Source organism: Phaseolus vulgaris, chromosome 3, assembly GCF_051622355.1.
Source record: "Phaseolus vulgaris cultivar YP4 chromosome 3, ASM5162235v1, whole genome shotgun sequence".
Classification (NCBI taxonomy): domain Eukaryota; kingdom Viridiplantae; phylum Streptophyta; class Magnoliopsida; order Fabales; family Fabaceae; genus Phaseolus; species Phaseolus vulgaris.
The window spans coordinates 45,199,291-45,216,707 of record NC_143500.1 but is presented as its reverse complement, the minus strand read 5'-3'; the positions used below and the strand labels follow the sequence as shown (position 1 = coordinate 45,216,707).

General features: G+C 30.9%; 2 protein-coding genes and 1 non-coding gene across 3 annotated transcripts; 2 read left to right on the top strand and 1 right to left on the bottom strand.

The window, feature by feature from the left end:
- The first annotated feature begins 7,862 nt into the window (after positions 1-7,862).
- LOC137807976 (protein IQ-DOMAIN 22) lies at positions 7,863-11,400 on the top strand. The gene is made up of 4 exons (XM_068608857.1): positions 7,863-8,409; positions 9,787-9,978; positions 10,297-10,374; positions 10,469-11,400. The coding sequence occupies exons 1-4, from the start codon at positions 8,047-8,049 to the stop codon at positions 11,174-11,176; spliced, it is 1,341 nt and encodes a 446-aa protein (XP_068464958.1). The 5' UTR covers positions 7,863-8,046; the 3' UTR covers positions 11,177-11,400.
- Positions 11,401-11,804: 404 nt separating this feature from the next.
- On the top strand, positions 11,805-11,878 carry TRNAV-AAC (transfer RNA valine (anticodon AAC)). Its single transcript has one exon. It is a non-coding gene; the product is annotated as a tRNA-Val (tRNA).
- Positions 11,879-13,212: 1,334 nt separating this feature from the next.
- RFC2 (replication factor C 2) lies at positions 13,213-16,595 on the bottom strand. The gene is made up of 7 exons (XM_068608856.1): positions 16,304-16,595; positions 16,117-16,223; positions 15,936-16,037; positions 15,082-15,277; positions 13,904-14,032; positions 13,637-13,831; positions 13,213-13,559 (listed from the first exon to the last, which is right to left on the bottom strand). The coding sequence occupies exons 1-7, from the start codon at positions 16,454-16,456 to the stop codon at positions 13,449-13,451; spliced, it is 993 nt and encodes a 330-aa protein (XP_068464957.1). The 5' UTR covers positions 16,457-16,595; the 3' UTR covers positions 13,213-13,448.
- Between the last annotated feature and the right edge of the window lie 822 nt (positions 16,596-17,417).

Below are 17,417 nucleotides of genomic sequence, written 5' to 3'. Positions count from 1 at the left end.
TTTTTTTTTTAAATCGTGCTTCCTAGAATATTTTTATTTATTTATTTATTTACACTAAAAAATTAAATTTAATGATAAAAATAATTAGTTGTTATATTAATTAAATTATATATTATTTTAAAAATTAAAAAAATTATTAATATCTAAATTATTTTTTATTGTTGATAAATAATTTTTAAATTGGTATTTAAGGAGCTACTAACTAATAACTTTAAAATCTAGATAATTGATAGTTAAAACCTTAGTAGTTAATTGTACACTAATTTAGAAATTATTTATCAATAAAAATCAATAATTTTTTTTAGTTTAAAAGTAGTATCCAATTTATTTAATATAATAATTAATTATTATTTTCTCTAAAATTGGTTTTTATTCAATGATTTTTCAGTAATGTTGATTTTTTTTTATATTTTTAATATTTATAAATTTAGATAATGTAATTAATTATTTATTTATATAATAATTGAATGTATTTTGAATAATTTAAAATATTAATGTAGTCAAATATATTTAAATGATTTTTTCTAAAAAATAGTTAATATTTAGTTTATTTAATTAATTAATGAAATTATTTATGTTAATTGATGCAATTTTGGAAAAATTAAAGTAATGTCACTAAAATATATGTTACCAATGAAATAAGATTAATTAAAATGAGAGGGGAAATAAATATTTAGTAAATTATTTATCATTGTTGGTGTGGGGAATTTTTTCTGATTGTGACAATAAGAACATTTTTTTAAGATTGTTTTAACCTGGTTGATCCATTTTGTTATGGATACGAGTAGTTGTTGGTCTTTCTAACTCTTTACCGCACATGTGAGGGGTAAGAATGAAGTTCAAGTCCATATATGTTGACCAATAATCTTCATTTCAGATTGGATGAAATTGAATTTCATAAACCCAATGAGTGTTGTGTAGACTTTAAATTAGATAAACATATGTTAACACTTGCAAGTATCAAGTTGAACAAACGAAAATTACAAAAAAAACAACAGAATCAAAGAGCTTGAAATGTTCCACAATCACACCACCAGTCATTTAATTTAATTATGTACATTGGTTGTTGATTAAAATTTGATTTTCCCTCTTTGATTTCTTTGTAATAATCCAAGTATCTATTTTAAACATAATTGATTGATTTTAAGACTCACTAAGCTTGTTTAACATTCTAACAATATTTTGGATTGGTGGTGGACGATGTTGAAATTATGGTGTGACCAAGATTTTTCTATAATATAGTGTGTTTGGATATCACAAAATTTTAGTGCACTATAAAAGAAGTGAAAGTAACTATTTACTGTTTTACTTTTACACCATGAAATTAATTCAAACCCATTGATATATAGTTTGTGTCATAGCGTCTTTTTAACATGATCCACCACCAATGAAAGCATACATTGATGAACAAGTTTTCATTTGTAACTAACGTTTAATTCTTTCAATATGAAGTAAGTTTATTTTCTATTATTTAAATATAAAATTAATATTTTGGGCTAAAAAATATGATAGTGTGTGAAGTTTCAACCAAGTGATAATCCTGTCATATTTGAGTATTATATTTGTGTGGAGTGACCGTTGACAGAAGAAGCTATTAATAAAATAAAGCACATGCGAAGTTGGTTTTAGCCTATATGTTTTGGTGAGTGACGAATAGTGTGATTAAAATATAGTAATGTTGTAGGTGTTTAACCATCGTATAACAAGGAAATCTCTCTAGGTTACAGAGCTTGCAGTTGATTATTTAGAAGGCAATGGAAGGTAGAAGTAGAAGGGAATTTAATATGATAAAGTTGAAGACCCGTGAAGAAACAGCGTGGCATTGAGCATTGTATTTTTGTGCAGAAGTGGTGCTGGTTAGGAAGGAGAGTGGAGAGGCAATGGAGGACCCTATTTGACCATATGGAAGAACTCCACCAAAAACAAAAACTGGTTTCACTTTGGCAGTGCATGGAAGAAGATGGACCCACCCTGCAACTTTGTTTCTTTGTTTATTACTGCAAGAGAAATGGATGTGTTGGAGCAGAAGCGAAGAGAAGAGAAGAGAAGGGGGGCAAAGATTGTTTGGCAGATATGATGAGAGGGTTAAAACGATGATTGTTGCGTGCTTCTTTCTCCCTTGGTACCAACACCGACCTTGCTTCTGTCAAGTGTCTGCATCAACCTCACCATGCCAACTTTACGTCACTCACGTGATCTACCACACCATACCATATGTTACTACCTACCTACAACCTACTGTTACACTTTTACCATAACCATTGCTTCGTTTTTAGCCAACCAATCACTAACGTTATTCTCCTTTTTCTGTGCCCTATTGCCTTTAACCACTCACCCTAACCCTAACCCTAACCCTATCGTAATTCTGCAGTATCAAACAAAATTTTGGTTGGACTCGTTCCCTTTCTTTCTTCTATAGTTTTATTAAAAATTCAACTTCCCGCTACTGCTCCAACAACTGCACCAGCGATGACCATGTTCATCATTGGTGTGATCAAACTAAGACTCGTGAATTAGTATAGGAATGAAGCATTGGTAGTTAAGAAAGAAAAAAAGAATGTTCGAGAATGGAAAATTTTATGTTTTCTTCTTCTTTTGTTCAGTATATTGCAGGATAGTCAGAAAAGAAGAGTTTTTATTTGGATTCTTCAATTCGACTAATCTATATTCCAAAAGAGGGAGATTTTTATGGTAAAAAAAAAGTTATTTTAAAAAATAAATAAAATAAAACGAGACACTTTAATCTATAGTTAGTGATGTTTCTTGTACGGAAAGTGATTAAAGTCAATCTGTTCAACATCTAACTTCAGACATTTATCCGACTTTACAAACCATCAAATCAAACTTCCATATCAAAATAATACAGTATGAATCTTTATAACCAATCTTTATCAGGATCTTTATAACCAATCTTTAATAAAAAAAAACAAAACACAATACAAACTAAACATTCTCTAAAACATCTGAAATCCCACACCCAAAAAACTAGTCCCACAAAACCTACTCGAAAGTAAGTCCACTTTCTTCAAACCAAGAAAACTTTACTTGTCCACAAACCTGTGCGTAAACCGGATATCTGTTCAAGGCACCAACAACTGTATAACACAAGAATCTGAAAAAAAAAAAAACCTAAATCCTAAATATTTCTGAATAAGTAGAAAATAAACATTTACACCCTTTATTTTTTTTAAATACTTCATACATATAAAATCGAAAGAGAAATTATTTCCTTAACACTAATTTAAGACTAAGATTTTCTTTCAACTACGGTGAAAATTTCCATAAAAGTATGGATGTCGTTTTTATATTTAATTTTAATTTCATGTAATTTCTCTTTCTCTTTCTTTCCTATTAAAAAATATAAGAAAGTAACCCATTTTGTACTTCTTTTTCTTTTCCTTCAAAATCAGAATAACTTTTTCTTGTACTTCTCATTTATAAATTCCACCTAAATTCATTTCACGTTTTGCAAAAATAATATGAAAAAAATTTCGAACAGCGGTTCTTGTCTCATCGATTGTTGTGTCCTGGAACGAAACTAGCTTAGGGTGGGCCCTGTCTCTTATTTTATTTTACCATATAATTTAAGTGATTAAATAAATAAATATTTCTATTTAAAATTGGATGATAATATTAACTACTAATTATTTACTTCTTATTTTTAATAAAATTATTATGTTTTTATAAATAGTTTTTATAATTTCTCAAAATAATGACATTCTTTTTAACTTGTTTAGATAGGTATTTATATTTTGAGATAAAAATATTTGGAATATATTTAATTTTTAATGTTCCTATTTTATTATTTATTATTTTTAGTTTACAATATTTACAGCTAAATCATATTTATAAACTTATGTGAATAACGTAACCTATTTATTTTGAATTTTTTACATTGTTTATAGGAATCTAACAAGATTGGTATAAATTGAAATGTAAACTTAGGGAAAATCACAGATTGGGATTATTTATTGTTTGGTTAATTTTATTTATATTGATTTGTGTGGAAATAAAGTAAAGGGAGAGAAGAAGTGTTTTATGAGATGATTTGAGTGAAAATTTAAGAGTTAAATGTGATTTTTACTATGTTGTTTATTTATATGGGTGATTTTTTTACGAGCATGGGTTGTTGGTTTTATTCTTGACAAATGGGCATAGTGCATACTTTGTCATGTGAGAGTAATTCAAATGGTCATGTATTATTTGAAGTATTCACAAATATTTTTTAATATTCGGTTTGTGCCATAATGCATTATTTTAATATTGCACAATGAGAAAAATTAAAAGACATTTTAAATGAAGGTCAACTAAATGTTACAATTGTGAATACATTAATTCAAACATAACAATAGATTAAATAATGTATAATAAATTAAGTTTTATTACTTAATTGATTAAGGTAAACCACTTGATTGATTATGATCATAATCGATAAGGATTTTGAATGTAATTTGATTATGAGTTTTTAGTTAATCAATTATTCATTGTAATATAATTGATTATGATTTTCGGTTAATCAATTATTCATTGTACTCTAATTGATTATGGAATTTCAGTTAATCAATTGTTTTTTGGGTTCTTTGGATTAAATATCCTCGAGCCTAGGAGACAAGTGTATTGGTAGGGTCCGTACGACCGAGACCATGACTCGGCACCCGATCAAAGCCGACCGATGGCTTAAAACCCAATACGCCTAAGCAGTATTAATGAGACTAATCATCGATTAAGCACTAGTTAATACACTCCTAAACATGATCCAAATTCCCTAATCTAACCAAATAACAAATGGCTCATGATAATCACATAAATAGACACAATTAGGTATGTCATTACACAGTACTAATAGCATCGAGTGTCGAAGAGCCTTTTGCAGGTACCATCCGAGCATGGAGTTAGAGGAGACCGAGAGGCTGGGTGAGATCGAGGAACTCTGAGAGGAAAGGAGAAAGAGAGAAAGGAAGTAAGGGTTGAGATATCTCTTAAATATCCCTATTAATTTATTTTTTTCGTTGTCAATAAAAAAATATCCATAATTCATTGTTATGCTTCTGCCACTTCACTTTGTGTATAGTGCTTCATCAACCTCAACCTCCATGATTGGTCAAGATACGTCAATTCCACTTTCCCTATTTCCTTCTCCTCACTTTCCTCATCGCACCTTACCCTTCCACCATTCCTCATAAAATAAAGTTACCTGCCCACCATTCATCATCAACATTATCACACTTAGATACTTTACATTACTCTTGTTTTTATTTTATCATCATAGCTTATCATTCTTCTACTCAACAAAAGGAGTTCAACTAATATTAAACCATAACTCTACTTGCTTTTTGAACTATAATACATCCAATAGCCTTATTCACTACATGGTTATCCAATATTAAAGTGTTATTTGTAAAAGGCACCCCTCTAGAAGTTCAAATAAGTGACAATTGTCCAAATTTGAAGTTTAGTTTAATTGAATACAAATGTTAGCATTCATGTCTGTGGATTGATAATTAGTTTAGTGTTGATATACATATATACATACATATGGATAAAAGTGAAAGTGTTTTAGGTGTTATTAGAATTAAAACTTATTTACCAAACTTTAAACACTAAAACGTCTATGAATTATGAAAATTGGTTACTACAAAATATATGTATTTGAAGCTCTTTAGATTAATATATTTACTTTCTTACATGTTTTATTGCTTTAATTCAATTCACTGCATTCAACCATACTAGCAATTCTTGATTTACTTTTTTTTCTTCACTTTTAAAACTAGTATGACTTAATTAAGTTCCATCTTTCTTAAGTTTTCAAAAAGTAATAAAAGTCATTTCTAATTTTATATTAATCGTAATACCATTTTATATTAATTACAAAACCTTATATTTATTAACACGTAAAAAAAAAGTAAAGAAGATGACAAGATAAAATATAAATCATGTCATCCAATTAATGGAAAAACCAAACAACAAAAACTAGATTGCAAATTACTCAATAAACAAAAAAAATCAATTCAATAAATTAAAAAAATTCGACAAAAACACAGTGAAAAATAACCTAAATTATGAAAAACCTAAAATTTAAATAAATTATATAATATTAAAATTTAAAGTAAAATAAAAATATTTGATGGCTAAAATATTTCTAATTTTAGAGTTAGGCCATTTATATTTTTGTTCTTTTGTTTTTTTAATATATATCGGAACAAAAGATAGTAAAATTGACATATAAATTATTTTATGACATAGTTATGAATAATAACCCAACAAATAATAAAATAAAACAAAGTAAACTGTAAAAATAGATAAAAGTTGGGGAGTTAGCTTTTGTTTGGTTGGGGTGGAAGTGGAAAGAAAAAAAAAAAGGGAAAAGTGAGTGAAAAGTTTGATTGTTTGGATTTAGAAAAAATGAGTTGAAGGTGAATAGAAATGAGATGAAAGTTTATAGATGATTTGATTGATGTGATTGAAATGTAAAAAAAAAAATATTTCATTGTATAGTTTAATCATTTATTAAAATATTATTATGTAAAATTAGACAAGTTTTTGTTTTAATTAAATAAAATATTAAGTAGACTAATTTTACAACCAATATTATTATGTAAACAGAAAAATATTCGTAATTATAATGTGTAGCATGTTTATCAAGAAATAAATACTTCGTAATAATCGTGCATGAAACATAAAATTTGGTTAAGTATAAACAATAAGTTGCAACAATAAAAAAAAAATAAGTTCGAAAAGAAGCATAAAGGACAATTAATTAATTGAAATTTCATAATCAATTATTGTACAATGAATTATTGATTAACTAAAAACCATAATCAATTATAGCACAATGAATAATTGATTAACTGAAAACTCATAATCAAATTACATTCAAAATCCTAATTGATTAGGATCATAATCGATCAAGTGGTTTACCTTAATCAATTATACATTATTTAATCTATTGTTATGTTTGAATTAATGTATTTACAATTGCAACATTTAGGTCACCTTCATTTAAAATGTTTTTTAATTTTTTTGGTTGTGCAATATTAAAATAATGCATTATAACACAAACCGAGTGTTAATAAATATTTGTGAATGCTTCAAATAATGTATGACCATTTGAATTACTCTCACATGGCAAAGTATGCACTCGAATAAAACCAACAATTCATACCATACCGGTAGAAAAATCACCTTATACATAAACAACATAATAAAAATCACATTTAACTCTTAAATTTTCACTCAAATCATCTCATGGAGCACTTCTTCTCTCCTTTACTTTATTTACACACAAATCAATATAAATACAATTAACCAAACAATAAATAATCCCAAACAAACCCAGCATAAAATTCAAGAGAATCATCATCAAAGTTAGAATGAGAGGAGAAATAGAATAGAAATGATCAACTCCATGCAAAAAAAAAGAAGAAGAAGTACGAAATAAGTTATTTCCAAGATCTTTATACATTTCACCCTTGATTAAACATAATAGCTTAAATAGTAGTCATTATTCACTTTTTCTTTTTTCCTTCACCCATTTTATTTGCAAAAAGTTGTTTCTCTATTAGAATTAAATACTTAATTAAAAAAAGAGAGTGGAAAGTGTGTTTTAATTGAAGTTCTTAGTAAAAGATACGCTTTTTGGTAACACATGAGATTTCTATACGTAACCAACAAATAATACTTTGATAAACCTAATACAATATAATTAACACACAGAAGATGCGAATAATAGAGTTTTTCTAAATGTAGATTATCCTAATACAATATAATTAACACATGAGATTTTACTTAAGCATGGAATGATTAAAAAAATAGGGTAAAAGTTTGTTTGGCTTAAAGTCACGTCACAAAGGTACACAAAGTTTGTTCCTTTTACTAAAAAAAACCCACACTTCCTCTTCCATTTGTCACTCGTAAGCTCTGTTTTTTCCCTCTCCCTCTTCAACTTCTACGCTCTTCTTCCTCTGTCCCTCATAGAAGTTGCTACTTTTTACGCAAGTGCTGTTTTTTTTCTTCTCAAAACCCAAAACTACTCACTTGTGAGAAGCAATGGGTAAGGCGTCAAAGTGGTTTCGCGGGCTTCTCGGTCTAAAAAAAACCGACCATAGTACCTCACCCACAAAGCCACCCAAAGAGAAACGTCGATGGAGCTTCGTTAAATCATACACAGAAAAGGACAACACCACCTCTGGTGCCACGTGTCCACAACAAGGTAGCAATGGAAACAAGCACGCCATGGCAGTGGCAGCAGCCACTGCTGCGGTGGCCGAAGCGGCGGTGGCTGCCGCGGAAGCGGCTGCCGTTGTTGTCAGACTAACGAGCAGCAGCGGTAGGTGTGCTGACGCGGGACCCACAAGGATTCGCCAACACTGGGCCGCCGTTAAGATCCAAGCCGCTTTTCGAGGCTGTTTGGTCCGTATCCTTCACTATTATTCTCACCGATTTTAACAACTTTCTTTTTTTTATTTCTCTGTCGTGTATCTACGCACACAACTCTTTAGTTTTTTTCCTTTTTTTAATCTTCTGGTTTTGTGGCGGTGGTTGTTGTTTTTGTAGTTCCATTGGTTGTGTTACCTAGCTGTTCTGTTTTGTCATTTTGCTCCAAACTAGTTCCCTGAAATTTTTTATCTCCAAATTGTATCATCTGTCAAATATTTTTTTCACAGTAGTACCCGCATCATTGTAGTTCCTTTTCACAATTAAATGGTGCAATCATTTATTGGTTTACAAAAAACTCGAAACTGAAATATTACTTGGAAAATTCAAGCCTTTATTTCATATTTAATAATAACAATAATTATGATAATGATTAGTTAAAACATCTCAAATTTACAAATTAAGAACATAGTTGATGGGTGGTTTAGATGGTTTCTTTTGGGGTAGAGCAGTTCTTGTGCCATGGCCCATAAAAGATACTGTCTTTTTGGTGGAACAATGACATTGGGCTTTGGGTTCTGTGGGGACAGAAAGGAGTCTGAAGGGGGGAACTCGGGTCTTTCCAATGCAAGCTCCAGGGTAAGGGTTCAAGGTGGACCCTGTTCCTGCTTCCTTGTTCACCATCTTAATCCTAATAATAATTAATACGAGTTTTTTGTTTAGAGTCTGTAGACATATAATAGAGTTATAAATTATGAAAAAGGAAATTTCTATATTAAAATAAAAATTCATTTATTTATTTTTCTTATGTGATTTAAAATATTATGTTTTAATAATCTCGCAAATGTGACTTTGTCCTTACAATTGAAAAGCCTTAGTAATGTGGATTTTAGTATTCCCACATGAATGCTGGAGATGTGGACTTATCATTAGTCTGTTTTAAATACTACCTGTGTTGTCTTTTAATGGAGCATGGTACTGTGTTTTTGTCTTTTGAATTTTTTTAATTGAGAATGTTATTCGGTAAAAGTTAAAATTCAAAAGTTCATTATAACTTCATGAGTGCTTTGGCATAACTTCTTTAATTTTACTTCTGGTAATTTTCATTTGGGTTGGCCATGCACTTACACACGACACCATCTATCCGGACTCTGAAATACTTCAATTTTTTTGAGTTCTTGCACGAATGATACAACTTGGTCCTGGAAATTTTCATTGGACTGTGTTACCATTCTCAAATTCTTTTACAAGGTTCTGTTGTGCCACTGTGTGTGTGAAGTCTGCATCTAATTTCTTATTAGGAGAACCAAATGAGGCAGACACTGAGGTTTACCATTACCTGCTAAAACTTTGAATGTAACCTTGTTGCACAGAAGATGCTAATTCTGCTCATGTACTTGTTGCAATGTTTAGGCAAGGAGAGCACTGAGAGCATTAAAGGGGTTAGTGAAGCTTCAAGCATTAGTGAGAGGTCACATTGAGAGGAAGCGTACAGCGCAGTGGCTGAAAAGAGTGCAAGCACTCTTGCATGCACAGGCACAAGTCTCTGCAGGGTTGGCTCTGCATGCCTCACCTTCAAGTGCAAAGTTATCTAGCAACCTCCATGTTAGTATTAGTAAATTGCTTTCTCCGTTGACCTTCCTATCCTTTTTTATTGGAGATTGAAAAGCATTTTTATCTTGTATTTGAAGTGTATAAATTTTACTGTTCAAAGTACTAATCAGCAAGCATAAGTAGATAAGAGTTATCGAAAGACTAATATAGCAAGTTGGTTTGCACCTGTGGAGGTTAACTCATTCTCTTGTTAACCAATATATCAATTGAGCATCTTAATTATTGGATGTATTATTACTCTTGATAAGATTATAGTATTGGGCACCAGAAATGATATGATCATACGGTTTTCCGTATTACCATTTGCAGGGTCCAGAAACACCCGAAAAATTTGAAAGCCCCATCAGTTCTAAGAGTATGAAGTATGAGCAATCACCTATACTCAAGGTACTTTATTTTCTTGCCAGAATTTACCCAACAAGTGTGAATTTTATGCCTTATCAAGTTGTCAATTCTTATGGAAGCATCTATGACATTGTAGAGAAATGGCTCCAAATCATGTGTCCAGATCAATGGCTATCAAGAGATATGTGGGAGTAGGTCGGAGAATCAAGTAACTGAAATATCATGGAACACAGCAAGATCATTGATAAGAACATACAGTTCCAATGATGAAAGAAATGACAGGGTTCTTGAAGTTGATTCTGGAAAACCACATTTTCCAAAGCGTAGAAACCTCTCTTACTCCACAGGTTCTGATCATTATAGTAAGAGTTTGAACAGCACTAAGGAGTCAACATCTCTTCAGTCTGGTCAAAGTCCATGTGGTGAAGTTCAGTCTTACAGTTACAGCTCACAAAAAGTCAACGAGGTTGAGGAGAGTCCGTTCTGCACTGCTGACAATAGTCCACAATTCTTATCAGCCACTTCTAAAGATGATGGCTTCAAAAGAAGCCCTTTTACTCCCACAAGGAGTGATGGCTCTAGAAGCTACATTCGTGGTTATCCTGACCACCCAAGTTACATGGGATGCACAGAGTCTTCAAAAGCAAAGGTCAGATCCCTGAGTGCCCCAAAACAAAGACCAAATTGTGAGAGGCCTGGTTCATCTAATAGATACTCACTTAATGGATTTGATATGTCAAGATCGACCACACAAAGGGCAATGCATGCAAGCTTCACCAACAAGGCATATCCAGGTTCTGGTCGTTTGGACAAGCTTGGTATGCCTGTGGGGTACAGATACTGATTTGTGTTAATGTTTAAGAAGCTTATGTGTCTCTATTTTCATTGTCTTAACATCTGATTTTGCTAACCTGTTGTACTTTGGGTGTCCATTGCGAGTTTAAGTGTCAGCATTAGAAATCTATTTCAAAATTTCAGTGCATGCTGCTGCTAAGTGTCAAATCATTTTGTTACTTGGATGGACTGTTCAAAGGAATTATTATGTTAGCCTTTTAGTTTTCCCTTGCACCCATGATACATTCATAATGATTTCTTTTTTTGCTGTGAGATGGGGCTAACATTTTTAATTGAATCCTCAAATTAATATAGAATCAAATGCACTCAAATTTCACTAAATTTGAGTTGAGATAGGTTAGTATGCAATCAAACAGTTTTAAACACAATCAAATCATTTTATTCTAAAATATACTCTTAACTCTCAAGGAAGGCTTGGATTTAGGGGTGGAGTGTAAACTAATTTCTAACATGTTAAGATTTTAGTTTGATAACAAATAATATTCAAGAAGACTTACATTTTAGTCTTAAAAGAATTTAGAACTCAACTCATTTAAATGATATATATAGTTCAATACCTGAAGTGCTCAGTAATTTATATCAGTGTAATACTGTTATTACTGAGTAGATATCGTAAAGGTGTCGTGGTGTAGTTGGTTATCACGTCAGTCTAACACACTGAAGGTCTCCGGTTCGAGTCCGGGCGACGCCATTAATTTTGTGATTGTTTTAAATTATCATTTACATTTTGCAAATCTCCATCATGAATAAATTATTTATTGTTAAGAGAAAAAGATGTTGGTTCAAAATCCATTTAGAACATGTACATCTTCGAACTTTATCCATTTAACCAACATTGGTTGGAAGAAAGCCCAAAAAGTTGTGTGGAAAAAATGCGAAGTATTAATTAAGGAAGAAATTCTTTGGTGTTATTAACAATAACGTAAATCATAATTATGGACATCTGTTATTATTTCTTGCTATTATAGTAATGGACCTGTTATTTATGAATTAGGAATTAGAAGTAATCTATAATGATGAATTATAAATGTGTTTGTATTCATAGAGGACAGAGGATATCAAAAAGAAGAAAAAAATAGAGGACAGAGGAATATCAAAAAGAAGAAAAAAAAATAGAGGACAGAGGAATATCAAAAAGAAAGAAAATAAACTAATTTTATTCACATAGTATCTTAAGTTTTCAAGCTTGAGAGAATATCCTTTCCATTTGCTTTTTAACATTGTGTTGTGTCAATGTAGTTTTATCCCGAGCATAAATAGTGGGAATAAATAATATTATTATTGCACAAGAGGTAGTTCATTCGATGAAAAAGAAGAAAGGAATTTATGTGTCAAACATAAAGATATGTGGGTACTAGATTTTAGTTACCAAGAATTATTAGTTATTACAAGTATAAAAATTTATTTTAATAATATTACTGGATCATCCCCTTAGTAGTGAACATTGGTCAAAACTATTTTCTTAAAATTCTATTACAATTTTTCTTTGATATTGGTTTAGGGTTTAAGTAATACAATATCGGTCAAAGTTATTTATTTTTCAGCATCGATGATCTTAGTTTTTTTAACGGCTGAAAAGATTGTTTCAGTCGAGATTAAAAAAATCCTAATTAAAATTAATTGAAAGTTTTACAAGTCAATCCACATTAGAAAAAAATTAACCGCGTTGATTAAAAAATATCTCTAGATATTAACTAAAATACATATGTAAGTTCAAAAATATAGTTGACATGTATCAAAAAATACTTTGGATTTCATTGACATAATAATTAATTATATAAAATAATATAGATAAAGACCTCTCTTGTAGATGAACGATCTTCCATATTAACCTTTGTTCTTTTTTGAAACACTTGTAACAAAAAGCCTTTAATTAATCTAAACAATAGAAATTTTTGACTGCAGAAAAACCTGTCCCGTCTTTTTCCCCTCGTACAGCCCCATTGTCAAAAGTAACTAACCACCACTTTCGACTATGAAGACTATATATTAGCTCATTAGCTCCAATATCTGGAGAAGTAATGCTTGATACGTCACATATTTTACCATTGATATCATAAACAAGTACTATACAGATAAAAAAAAAGTCGAAAGTAACCTAGTTCATCCAAGCTAAAAAACAACATATTTAATGAAGGTGAAGCATTGATGTATCTACCAATTGGCATCTGGACGTTAGAAATTATAAGGCACATTAGTAGAAAATTTTACACTATCGGAAATGTGAAAACAATGACAACTCAGTTAAACTCAAAACCAGCTCATACAGCTTTAGCATTCTCTCGAACTAGGGAAAGCTTAGCCAATAAACCACACAATTGAAGATAAGATCCAACTCCATCACAAATTCTCATATGAGCAAACCCAGTTTCCTGCAATTTGAAGACTGCGTCAGCAAACAGATACTTTATACACGTGTGTATGTATAAGCGAACAGATTATTAACTACCTTCATGAACTCCAATTTCAGATACTCAGCCATATCATAGTTTTTTATGATACGAAAAAGAGTCGTGATGATATCAGTGGGAGAATATCCTAAATCATACAGTTGCTTGAGGCCCGAACAAGCCTCATCAAAGTTCCCTTCAATCACATTACGCACCATATTCTTCACATGCAGTGGATGTGGCTGGTCGCAAACCTGAAACCAACCATAGATTTCAACAAAACCAATGACAAACTGTGAAAAATACAAACCATAGTTGATTCTAACCTTAAAAACATTTGCTTGGTTAACAAATTGGAACCCACTGTATGTTGCTTGCAAGTTATTCAATGCCTGCCTCATATCACCATCGGCAGTGAAAATGATGGCTTCAAGTCCTTCAGGAACGTAGGGAACCTTCAACAAGATCACGACTCAGTTATACATTTCCTCAATATTATTGAAGCCAAAATAGATGACAACCGGTATTATCAAATAGCAGCCATGGAGATGCCACAATGTTATGGCATGGTACTGCTCTCATGGTGGCTCATGGCAGCTATAACGACAAACTCTAACAGGTCTCATTAGTGAGAGTAATAATAAATTTAGAAAAAAAAAAGAAAACAATGAAATATAACAACAGTAGTTACTAAAAAGTATATGTATTATTCTTGTCATAGCAACCCTGCTTCAGCATATAGTATGGGATGCCGTCAACCACCAATAATTGTGGCAAATAAAAACAGTTTTATAACCACAATGGAGGGAGCCTAGAATACTAGGCCACCTTATAAAAAGACTTAGAAGGCATGCACAACATCTCCTCTATAAGATTTAGTTGCCATAAATTTTTTGCGAATCTTTTACCACTATATCACATAAAAACAGCAAAACCAAGGAAGCAAGTGATCAAATATTTAAGAAGATCATGATTTTTAGTTAACACAGTGCAGCAAATACATACAATAATCCTAATCGGCAAACCTTCCAAAAAAAAAATGTTTCTTCCCAACTATGCAACAATAAGCATTATACAACACAGGATGAAAATTTCCCAGAAAGGAAGGAATGCAAAACAGTAGATGAGAAAGATTAAACAGGTCAAAGAATCAAAGTTAAAAAGATGGATACATATACAAACAATCAAAAGATAAGATAGCATTAGATTTGCAAGTCATAAGACTAGTGCAGATAAATAACATAACTTGGAAAATAAAACAAAGGGAAACAAAACAGAAAAAAACTTTCTTCCAAAATCAAGAGCTCCCCTTTTGACACTGAAAAATAATAATAAAGAAACAGAAGATCATAGTAGTGATTGTATTATTATTCATAAGAATTAAGCAATTTCAACTGTGACATTTCCAATAATGACAGATAGTCAAACCAATGCTCCTCTGACAAATAGGAATACCACAAGCATGTCTAATGATAGTTCAAGGCAGAATGGATGTTGGAGGTACCTTTTCCGCTTGAACCACAATCATGAGTCGACCAAGTATCTCTTGATCTAACAACCGTGAAAACCGCACTATGGCACATCTACTCTGAATGGGCTCAATAATCTTAGCTGAAGTATTGCAAGCAAGAGCAAAACGAGTAGAGTTAGAATATATCTCCATTGTCCTTCTCAGTGCTTGTTGTGCCCCTGTGGTCATACTGAATTGAAAAATGAACAAAATTAAAGGGAAAACAAAATAAGAGTAGACAACTTTTTTAGTTATCATGTTATAAATACAAAATATCCACTGCTCTTTCCCATAACAAAATTCTATTAAAACACCTAATTGATCATTATAGTGTAATCTCCCCTCACATTTTCATTTTTTATAACCAAAATTGTGTTGGGTTGTATTAAAACAATAGATTCGTGAGTCTTTTGTCACACTTGACTCCAACAATCTCCCCACCATGACACTTTTGCTGATACAAATAATCTGTAAATTAGTTATTCCCCTACTTTAGTAACCCTTACTTCTACCACTGTTTACCAAAATGGATTTGTCGATACAAATAATCCATAACTTAAGATTATTCATCTACTTTATATTTTATTCATAAAAGTCAATGACTCACTCCGATACCGCTTATTGGATTGTTAGAGAGACATTGGAGAGATTTGATACTAATGAGATATAAGTAAAAAATTAAGATACCAACTCACAAAACCTTAAAACAATAGGTTTGTTCTTCTTATCCATGTATAATCAATGCAAGACTCCAACTCACATTTGTCTCCAACAAACTAACACCTATTCGATAAAACATGCAACAATTGCTATTAATTGGACTAAATTAGATTACCATCAAAACTCACCTATCAGCTTCATCCAGTATTACTATCTTGTGCCTCCCTGGGGGAAGGGTCACTTTCTTCTGAGCAAACATCTTGATCTTGTTCCTCACAACATCAATTCCTCTACGACAAGAAGAAAAAGGATAAATTTAAAGGAAGATGCTGCAGTCAAAGAAGTGAAATGTGAAATCATGAAAGAAACCTATCATCGGATGCATTGAGTTCAAGAACACCTTCCTTGCAATTTGGTCCAAGAAGCTCATGAGCGAGGGCTAGTATGCTAGTGGTTTTTCCGGTCCCAGGAGGACCCTAAGATGAGACAAACAATGAAGGAATGAGAAAGGAAAAAATTGCCCATTTAAGGAAGCTAATGAGAGAAATAAACTCACTGATAATATGAGATTGGGCATGTTGCCATCGCGAGCAATGACTTGCAGTCTAGAGACTGCGTCCTCGTTGCCGACTATGTCAGCGACCTTGTTGGGACGATACTTCTCCACCCATGGCACGTCATAGGTGTTGCTTGCTGAAGATGATGACATGGTTGGCCACCAACAAACAAGGGTTTCAGTTTGAGGTTGCAGAAACCCTCAAAACCCTATGTCCCAAACCACTTCAAACTTGGGAAGAAATTTGTCCCAGTTTTAGAGGGAAAATCCCATGTCAGGGTTGGATTTTGGTACCTCTGAGGACTTTTTATTTATTTATATAAAAATATTTTTTAATTTGTATACTTTAAAATTATTTGTTTCAGTATTTATATGTCCAATTTATTTCTTTAGGTTCCTTTATACTATTTTTTTATTTTTTAAATAATTGTCTCCAAAAATCATACAAATTAAAATACTAAAAATATGCACCTAAAAGAAGTATATAGTATTAGTTAATTAAAAAATAATGTAAAAGTAGGTTTTTAAGGTAATTGTTGAAATAGTTAGTAAAGTTAATTGTTTTAAATTATTTGATAGGATACAAAATTTCTTATATTTTTAACATGTATTTTATTTGTTCTTTACCTTTATTAATATATATATATTTTTATAACTACTGTTTTTGTTACATAATTACTATCTATAACTATGTTTGATTATAATTGATCAAAGGTAATTACTGTTTGAATTATTTATACTACCTAAAAATGTTGAAAAAAACTGCACGAACTTAAATATAAATATTTAATTATTTTTCTCACAGACAAAATAGTTCAACTTATGAATAATTTGTAGTAAAATTACAGTAAATGAATTAGTTTTTCCTTAAACAATAAGTACATTATTCAAATAAAATGAAGTGTTTTTTTTTATTTTGTTTTACTATTACAAATTTACAATAATTATTTGAAGAGATAACAGTAAAAGTATTTTAAGTTCAAATATCTTTTTTTAATTTTTGTAATTTAAAAGATTGTATATTGAATAATAATTAATGAGTAAGTATACATTCTTTTCAATCAAAATAACATAATTAAAAAAAAATATCATTTAAAAAAAATCTTTTTTTTTT

What these genes read in the sequence shown, in the direction of transcription:
- LOC137807976 (XM_068608857.1), top strand. Translation starts at nt 8,047, where the DNA reads ATGGGTAAGGCGTCAAAGTGGTTTCGCGGGCTTCTCGGTCTAAAAAAA. An exon ending in CCGCTTTTCGAGGCTGTTTG is followed by an intron (nt 8,410 to 9,786) that starts GTCCGTATCCTT and finishes TGCAATGTTTAG; the next exon opens with GCAAGGAGAGCACTGAGAGC. An exon ending in AGCAATCACCTATACTCAAG is followed by an intron (nt 10,375 to 10,468) that starts GTACTTTATTTT and finishes ATGACATTGTAG; the next exon opens with AGAAATGGCTCCAAATCATG.
- RFC2 (XM_068608856.1), bottom strand. Translation starts at nt 16,456, where the DNA reads ATGTCATCATCTTCAGCAAGCAACACCTATGACGTGCCATGGGTGGAG. An exon ending in TGCCCAATCTCATATTATCA is followed by an intron (nt 16,224 to 16,303) that starts GTGAGTTTATTT and finishes GTCTCATCTTAG; the next exon opens with GGTCCTCCTGGGACCGGAAA. An exon ending in TTGTGGTTCAAGCGGAAAAG is followed by an intron (nt 14,033 to 15,081) that starts GTACCTCCAACA and finishes ATCTTGTTGAAG; the next exon opens with GTTCCCTACGTTCCTGAAGG.